Genomic DNA, 9,725 nt, shown 5'->3' with positions numbered 1-9,725 from the left:
ATACATGCCTGCTGTTCTTGTAGACCATGAAGAAGGCTTATTTGGCCAAAAGCTTGTCACTATAAAGATCATCCAGAAGTTATGTTTGTGACTCATTAAATTTCCTCCCATTATATATGCTCTACAGGGCTGCTTCATTAATAAGAAAAACCCGAACACATAAATTTGAAAATGTAATCGTTAAAGGACTGTTCCACTGTTCATTCCAAGGGCCATTTTGGCACGAGGGATGTGCAGAACACCTCTTTGCAAGTTTCCACGTAACATAAGTGCTTCACCTCATGCAATAATCGTTCAGCACATGCAAATCATGCATCTTTATGTTTTTAATCGGTGATACAAGGCACTCTGAGCAAATTGGAGTCTTTCCAAGACACCAACTTGTGGATCATCATACTAAAAAAGCAGAATTTGATGACTGTGTCTATTTGACAGTGGTACATTCGGTTGTTACTTATTCAATCTCATCCAAACTTAGCCGGACGAAGGGTCACATGATGGAGGTTGTAGTGACTTAATTTGCCCCCCTCTCCAAGGGGGTTTTATGCCTTGAGCGAAATCTGTGTTAAGGTGAAGAGATAGCATATGATGGTGGCATATCATGGTTTATTTTTCCAAGTCCATTTCTAATAACAAAAGTAATAATAATGATAATAGCATAATATTAATGTTATTACAAAACAATATTAAGAGTATTGAGACGTGCCACTTATAACTGTGAGCAGTTATGCTGGGTACTGTACGAAACACCGCCCATTGTTATGACGATGCCATCCTATTTCATCATCTTTGTCAAACTATATTTATCATGGCTACAGCCATCCCAAGAACTGCCACTTATAACTGCGAGCAATGATTTCTATGTGGGTGCTTCCAAAAATGTGAGCCACGAAGAATAAAGTTTAATAAGTATGGCGTCATAGGTCACATGGTTTGTCAGCCATATTGGTTTGCACCTTCTCTGTGTCCCATCATGTCACATAAACAACCCGCATCAACAATTACGTGTTAGGGGTTTTTTTTAAACGGCAGGTGTGTGTGTGTGTGTGTGTGTGTGTGTGTGTGTGTGTGTGTGTGTGTGTGTGTGTGTGTGTGTGTGTGTGTGTGTGTGTGTGTGTGTGTGTGTGTGTGTGTGTGTGTGTGTGTGTATGTGTGCATTTCATCTAGTGCCAATTTGTCATCTTGGCTCACCACCGAAGGTCAAGCAGAAAGCCAGGACCTGCTCACCAAAAGTATTGTTCACAAAGGATCGCTGGATGATGAAGGCAAGACTGCTCCAACTGATAGTGAATTTATTAGCAAAGTTTTCACATTACATACACTCAGAAAAGAAACAAAACGTTCCTTGTTCAATGAGGCACAGACACACCTCTCATTGGACGTGGCAAATAGACATAGAAATTTGAACACTTGTGTTGACAGTGAGCATTCAGCAAACAGAAAACAAAAAAAAGGCAGACAATTATTCATTTCAAACACAATGCAACCCCTGAAATTAAAATCTAATGACCAGACCTGTCTATGTTGCTTCAAAAGCTCAAGTCAATGGAATTAGCTTAAACAGCCATTTCTGATTGGTCAGCTTGTGGTTTAAAATGCTTAGTTTCACTCAAACAATTAGCATCTTGGTTCATTTTGGCTGAATGCTCACTCACTATACACTCTTCTCAATGAATATGGTGTGGCTGCAGAATGAAGAGGTGCAAATATACAGAAGTAACTTCCTGCTTAATGTAAGCCTCACCATTTCTTTCTGAACACAGCTGCAGTCGTTGGAACAAGTAGAAGGGGGCGCGGTAATTTGGTCACAGGAAATTTGGTCACGGGAAACTTGGTCACGGTAAAACGGTCACAAGGTAATTTGGTCAAGTAATTCGGTCACGGTATTATTATTATTCACTGCATTTAAGGCCAGTAAGGCCCAAGAGCAGTAATAAACATTTTCATTTCATGGCTGGCGAATCTTGTTGGCATAATGACGTATTGACCAAGTTTACTGACTACTATAATGGAATTGATTCTGTCTCTCTCAACTTTTAAATTCCGATTCCATTATAGTAGTCAGTAAACTTGGTCAATACGTCATTATGCCAACAAGATTCGCCGGCCATGAAATGAAAATGTTTATTACTGCTCTTGGGCCTTACATGCAGTGAATAATAAATCATAATAATACCGTGACAAAATTACCTTGTGACCGAATTACTGTGACCAAATAACCTTGTGACCGTTTTACCGTGACCAAATTACCTTGTGACCGTTTTACCGTGACCAAATTACCTTGTGACCGTTTTACCGTGACTAGGTTTCCCGTGACCAAATTACCTACATTCAGTAGAACTACTGCAAGTTTTGCGTTTCATTCAGGTCATATTGGCTCAGACATGGTCACATATGCAGACATCCATCTTGTCTTTGCAAATGATCATGTTGATATTAAATAGATAAACCTTTGAAAAGTCATTAATGCAGTGAGTTTCTTCTCCAGAATGAAGTCACACTGCATTTGACCAGGAAGCAAGCTGATGTCTTCGAGCTTCCTGCATTCGTTTGGTCACACTTGAACCCCGACAGCGCGGCGGGCCCTGTACTACGGCCTGGTAGCGCTTCTTCCAGAGGAGGTAGCAGCCATGGAGGCAGGCAGAGGCAGCACTGAGGTTCAATAAGACTTGCAGCACCAGACACGAGCGCAGCGAGACCGACACTGCACGGCAGGACGCGACACCGGCATAACGAAGCGTGCGGATGGGCGCTGGCGCTGTGGTGCTCGACGAGCTGGTTGGTAAGGTGGTTGTCGGAAGGGAGAGCCGACATTCGCAAACACCCATGCGCAGCTGGCATGCCGAGCCAGCCAAAAGACTGGCGTGGTAACCGGCAAAGGAAGCGGCGGTAAGACTCAACACCGTGGCAATCGTGCTGCTGAGGAAATATGCCAGCTGTGGGAAAAGACGAGTGCAAGTGAGTGTGTAAATAAGGGCTGATAATTTCCAAAATGCATGCCCACTATTGTGACATATCACGTTCAGACACAATATCAACAATGACAAAACAACCTGAATATTGATAACGATGACCCCTCGCTCCCCACCCCCCACTCTAAAGGAATGGTTCAAATCCCTCCCTTAATCAAAGTAATTGATATTCCTTTGACTCCAATTACGAAGGGATTTATCATTTGCCATGTAGTGGAAGACATTTCGCCACGCATTTATGCAGCACCACCAACTCTTTTGTCATGAGATGTAGTCTATTCAAAACAAAAATGTCTTCCAGGGATGAAATTTGGTGGTGGTGGTGGTGGTGGTGGTGGTGGTTAGGGGGAGGGCAGGGAAGGGAGAGGAAGGAAGTAAGCATAAGCTAAATTAAATAAGCTCCAGCAACAGCCTCTCGATGTTATTTCCCACTTCATTATACTGTTGAAAAAGTTGGCACATACCAGCTTATTAAAATTAATCAAGTTAAATGTTTTATTGACAATTAATAGCATTGGCTGTCAATTAATAACCAGAAACAGTTGACTCCTCCCTGTATTGCATCAATTAGTCAAGACAAATTTAAAAGGGGTATTATAATGTTTAAAAAAAAAAAAAAAAAAACATTGACCAATGCTTTTCAACAAGAACAGGGTAGTCGAGAAAGATCACAGCAGATGGGTGAATCATGGCCAGGTCTCCAACGAACACATTTGGGTCGTTCTGTAATTGCAATGGACCTGGTGGCTCACCATCTGCTGCCCGTATATGGAATCTGGGATTTTGAGCTGTATGTTGTAGTTTTTAATTCCCCATTCCTAGTTGCGGAGGCGATTTAAAGGGAAAAGAAAATAGGCAATGATGCAAACATGACATGGCTGACAGGAGGGCTGAGAGGTACACACACACACACACACACACACACACACACACACACACACACACACACACACACACACACACACACACACACACACACACACACACACACACACACACACACACACACACACACCTTTGAGCTGTTTAACCTGGGTTGGAATCTCAACCCAGCTATAAATAGTCATCCAGGATGTTTCACAGGAGGGGTGATTCATCAATGTGCGTGTCGTCCCTCGGTTGACGTTAAACTGGCCGTCTCGCCTACCGGCGTTGGTTGGTAGACATTGAAGAACCCACGGTGTCCTTCGCAAAGAGTAGGTGGGCTATCGCCGGCACAATTAACAAATTACAAATTCCTGCTCTAACCTGCAGGGGAACTGCATCAATGGCATAGCTGCACCCCAGTAAATGATGCTACCCACAGCCATTTGCAGCAAGAACACAGGACAATCCACAAAAGACTGTCAAGTCTGCACAAGCTAAAAATTGGGGTGAGGGTCTTAACATACACAAATTTATACATATACATATATATATATATATATATATATATATATATCTTATACATTGACGAAGATACAGCGACATGCGCCTTACCCTTACGTTAAACTGCTTTGCCAGAACTTCGTCGTCGTCATCCTCGTCCTGGTGGCCCACGGACTGCACGTAAAAGCCAAGTGTGGCGGCGAGACACACCTGTAAGAGTGACGTAGTTAGACCAATGACCATGTCCGCTGGGCATCTGAATCTGTTTTGTCGCTTTGTGCACAGGTAGGTCGATCCAATGAAAGCCATCTCGGTCCATTTTAAAACGTGGACCGAAAATGCTTAGCAGACATAAAACTATCACGTGACTTCTGTGGCCCGTCTCGGCCGACGGTCTAGTCTCGTCACTCCCACCATACTGGGTTTCATGCCATGATGAATGTCGGTGTTTATGCATATCATCATCATCATCATCATCATCATCTACAATTGGCAAGAGCAGGATGCTAGCTTTCATACATCGAAGCGGTATACTAGGACAGACAAGCTCCTTGTCCAACCCAACTGCCCTGCACCGCCTTCTCCCGCCGCTGTGCCCTCCCCGATGTAGCTCTTACGGGCAGACCAGCCCAGTACGGGGTGTCCCTGGGTCGCAATGAGGGCGAGAGGTCGCTCATAGCCAGCGCAAGGGCGGCGGTCACCGTGCCCAGCACCATCTGCAGCAACACCACGGGCACCAAGGGCGGACCGCACCAGGCTCCGCGTCCACCGCCCTCCTCCTTCTCTTCCTCCCCCGCCTCCTCCGCATCCCCAGGGTTCGCCTCGCCGGCATCCACGGCCACCTGGCTCATCGTGCGTGCTGGACATCAGTGGGTCTCGGCTGGACCGTGCGATGGCGCCGGGCCGGCTGGAGCGCAGAGCGGCAGGCGGGACGGGGCGGGACGTGGAGGGCTCGGATCATCCCCTCGTACCAGAGATGCAAGGGAGAGCACCCCGCGAATCTCCAGCTTTCTCTCCCGCTCCTCCTCCTCCTCTTCCTTTCACCCTTTCTGACCCTACCCTACCCGACCCGACTCCAACTCCAACTCGAGCGATGCACCCGCCCTGACAGAGGTGCGAGGGAAGCAGCCTCCTCGTCGGGGAGCCGTCCGAGTGGAGACATTCAATGAAATCTTGTGGAAAAAAGAAAATTAACGAATCTTCACTCAGCTCACGTGTGAAGAATACCCAAGGCACTGAACACGACGCTCTGAACGCCGCCTCATGGCGGTCTTCAACACAGACCACTCGACGCTTACTCAGTCAGTCAGTCAGTCAGTCAGTCAGTCGTACGGCAATACCCTGTTACAACACACGCCGCCCTCACCGAATCACAAAAACATTTAAATAATAATCATTCTCTTCAGATATTCTGGCATCCTTTGAATAAAACTGCTGTTCGAGGGCCACACCATGTTCCCATGACTCGCCCTGTCTGGCCGTGCAGGCTGTGCTCGACAAAGGCAGCTTGCATTACTCCATTAACAGTCCCACTCCCACTAATCTCTTTTAATTGGATAATAGTTGTACAGAGAGAGTGCACGAAGGACGTTAAATCGTGTTAAGGTAACATAATAGTCGAGCATTTCGATCCCGCGTGGGTGTTGAAACGTCTTCCCACGAGGTCGACTTATGAATCATGTTTTAAGATATATTAGCGATCGTGTCGATATTTTTTTTATACACAGTACACGTGGCAGTTTTGTAATCCTCTCAGCATCTTCAAAACTCATTAACCGGGCGTTTTTATTTTTCACAAGGACTGTAATTTACCTGCGCCATGTCGCAGGTCTGCAAGAGCTCTGCATAGTTGTTGTAGTAGTAGTTCTTGTCAGAGGGTCGATTTTTGAAATGTTCCCCCCCCCATTCGTCGGACAGCTGCCAGACCCCACCCACATTTATCACTCGACTCCACCCACCATGGCTGCTCAAACTAAATAATATGGCCGCCATCTTGGTGTTCTGGTGTGTCAAACCACTGATGTAAACAATATGGAATAAGCAAATCCTACAAGCAAACGGAGAATTCTTCTTACATTCGCTTCTTAAATATATCAAATTAAACAGTCTTTTTGCTATGGAAAAATAAATATTACCTTAACATTAACGTCACAGCAACAACTACACCGCCTAGAACAGGATCTCATCTGCAAAAATAAATATTACCTCAACATTACCTTCACAACAACAACTACACCGCCGAGAACAGGATCTCATCTGAAAAAAATTAATATTACCTAAACATTACCTTCACAACGACAACTACACCTCCTAGAACAGGATCTCATCTGAAAAAAATAAATATTACCGAAACATTACCTTCACAACGACAACTACACCGCCTAGAACAGGATCTCATCTGAAAAAAATAAATATTACCTAAACATTACCGTCACAGCAACAACTACACCGCCTAGAACAGGATCTCATCTGCAAAAATAAATATGACCTAAACATTACCTTCACAACGACAACTACACCGCCGAGAACAGGATCTCATCTGAAAAAATTAATATTACCTCAACATTACCTTCACAATAACAACTACACCGCCTAGAACAGGGTCTCATCTGAAAAAAATAAATATTACCGAAACATTATACCTCAACATTACCTTCACAACGACAACTACACCGCCGAGAACAGGATCTCATCTGAAAAAAAAAATTCCTCAACATTCCCTTCACAACGACAACTACACCGCCTAGAACAGGATCTCATCTAAAAAAATAAATACGAGAAGCGAACGTAGTATTCTTCTTACATTTGATTCTGACTTTACCAATAACTTGTTCACAACTGTATACGCAATTTCGGGTTACTTCGGCCTGGATTCGGGATCAGCGATCAAATAACGTAAATCATGATTAAAAATTATTTTTTGATGATGCGGGAGATATCTTTATTAAAATCAGTGGAGGAAATATACACCATGTCTGATATTATTTGGGTCTTTCATGTCTCCGACGATGCCTTTATCTCCCGGCATGCATCATTCCCCATGACAAAAACTGGAAACAAAAAAAAAACCAGAAACAAAATAAAAACCGGAAACAAAAAAAAAACGGAAGCAAAAAAAAAAACGGAAGCAAAAGGGTCATAGCTAACGACACGGATTCCAAATTGCCAGAGTATTGTGTTGTTTTTGTTGTTTCCTATTCTCTCATGTGCACGCGTTAAGTAATATTCACAAGATAGAAGTAAAACCCAATCGTGTTTATACACCGCACAGCGTTTAAAAAAAACAGAAGCAAAAGGGTCATAGCCAACACACGGATTCTAAATAGCCAGGGGTATTGTGTTGTTGTTGTTGTTGTTGTTGTTGTTTCCTATTCTTTCATGTGCACGCGTTAAGTATGTAGCTCACTGCGTTCGCTATAACTGGATCGCTGGTTTGCTGAAAAAAAAATGGCCACTGGCCACCATATTGGGACTCACCACAACATGAAAAAACCCTATCTATGTACTAAGTAGAAGGGCATTCGTCCTTGCGACATACCCAACCTGTCCACCAAGTTTTGTCCCAATCCGTCCACAACTTATTGAGATATCGTGCTATATATCGGTTCAGCACGATCTCTCAATGGTGAAGAATCACCCAAAAATTTCGACTTGTCGGATCCGGATTCGGATCTTCAGCAAAATCGCATCAATTTGTCGTGATCAAACACCCAACCTTCCCACCAAGTTTCATTCGAATCCGTCCACAACTTTTTCAGATATCGTGCTATATATCAGTTTAACCCGATCTCTCAATGTTGAAGAATCACTTAAAAAATTATCAGATCCGGAACCGGATCTTCATCAAAATCTAATCAGCTCGTCCTTGTCACACACCAAACCTGTCCACAAAATTTCATCCGGATCCGTCCATAACCTTTTGAGCTATCCTGCACACAAACGGGTGAAAACATAACCTCCTTCACCTTCAGTGGTGGAGGTAATAAAAGGCAATGTGTGTGTGTGTGTGTGTGTGTGTGTGTGTGTGTGTGTGTGTGTGTGTGTGTGTGTGTGTGTGTGTGTGTGTGTGTGTGTGTCAATGTATGTGTCTCCTCCACAACTCCAAAACTGTTAAACCTAGCAGCCTGAAACTTTGCATGCACACGAAGAAAACTCCAAGGAAGTGCAAGAGTGAAAATTGGGTGTTTGGGTGAATTAAAACACCCCTTTTGAAGATAATTAACCGCCTTATTTAATTATATCCTTCATCAGGTGATCGTCGGCCACCTCGCTGTCTGGGGTCTTAAGGCGTTTCCTGGGTAACCTCGCTGGGGTCTGAATCCCCCATGTTTTTTTGGCCTGCTCAACCTTACCCTCACTTGGAACAGGTCGCAACGATTTCTTGACGGTAAAGATTATTTTTCACTTTCCTCACTCATATCGAATGCCTGTTCATCACAACTAAAATCGTTGTGTACATCGCTTTTGTAAGTACTATGAGATTTCAAATCTGGAGCTTGGAGCGATTTCATTCATGATATGAGACGATTTTCCACGATCTTCTCTCACGGACTAATTAAAGTACGTCAGCAAAATATTGTTATGGATTTCATAATCGGATCCGACGAATGCATACAAACATTTAGGTCCTCAGACAGTTATTTCCCTAAATGCATGTCCAGGATAGACCCATCCCTATGTCTGGTGAGATTCTAACTTTGATGCATTGAGAAGATTAACGAATAGATTCCCTTTCTTATGGGATTAGATGGCCTTTTTCTCTTTACAACAGACACATTCATGCACGTGAGATAGTCGTTAGCCCAACGGAGGCTCGTTTCCCCCCTTTCCATCAGAACACATTGGCTTGGAGATGGATGATTTATTTACACCTTGGAATTACAAGACATTTCATTTAGTACAGCACGGGCTTTTCCTGAGCAGTTATTCTGATGGTCAAATACGGCTGTTGATCATTCACCTCACCCACCTATTTTCCATCGACGGTCGACACCCACCTATTTCACTGACGTTGTCGTTCACCTTTTTCGATCAACGTTTGATGCCCCACGTTTGGCAGCTCTGTGGATGGTTGTTGTTGACGTTTTCTGAGGGCTTCACGTTTTTGCTCGGTAATTCTGGCAAATGGCTGCTTTCTGCCATTCGTCCATCACCACAACTATGGCATCATAAGCCAAGCCTGTACTGATTTGGGGTTGCATCTCGCTCTGGTAAGGAAGGAATGGTCGTGAGATTAGCGGTTTTGTCACGTGCAACGATGCGCCAATAGGTAAGGTGGATTTGGCTGGTCTGCTTGAGGCTCCTCCCACACTGGCCGCCGAAAAAAGGACGGAGCAACAGTTTGTGACAGCTGGTTACGGCTTCTAACAGCTCTGAGAATTTTGT

At 44.0% G+C, this 9,725-nt stretch overlaps 1 protein-coding gene across 6 annotated transcripts in view; it reads right to left on the bottom strand.

Annotated features, from left to right (window-relative positions):
- Positions 1-1,278: 1,278 nt before the first annotated feature.
- LOC147018112 (sarcospan-like) overlaps positions 1,279-9,725 on the bottom strand; it is a 9,629-nt gene continuing 1,182 nt past the window's right edge. The window contains exons 1-4 of one of the 6 annotated variants that reach the window (XR_015062287.1): positions 4,958-5,785; positions 4,452-4,550; positions 2,281-2,936; positions 1,279-2,250 (exon numbers count right to left, since the gene is read on the bottom strand). Coding sequence is in view for 5 of the 6 variants with exons in the window: in XM_085897472.1 (XP_085753598.1) it covers positions 2,496-2,936; positions 4,452-4,550; positions 4,958-5,191 (774 nt within the window). In the remaining variant the exon portion in view is untranslated. Of the gene's footprint in view, positions 2,937-4,451; positions 4,551-4,957; positions 5,786-6,152 lie in introns of those variants that run through there. The other 5 variants (XM_085897475.1, XM_085897476.1, XM_085897472.1 and 2 more) reach the window with 5 other exon arrangements.

This window comes from Eptatretus burgeri, chromosome 10, assembly GCF_056783735.1.
Source record: "Eptatretus burgeri isolate ZD-2024b chromosome 10, Ebu_testis_v1, whole genome shotgun sequence".
Lineage (NCBI taxonomy): Eukaryota > Metazoa > Chordata > Myxini > Myxiniformes > Myxinidae > Eptatretus > Eptatretus burgeri.
The sequence above is the reverse complement of the archived record's forward strand: the minus strand, read 5'-3'. Positions and strand labels throughout refer to the sequence as shown.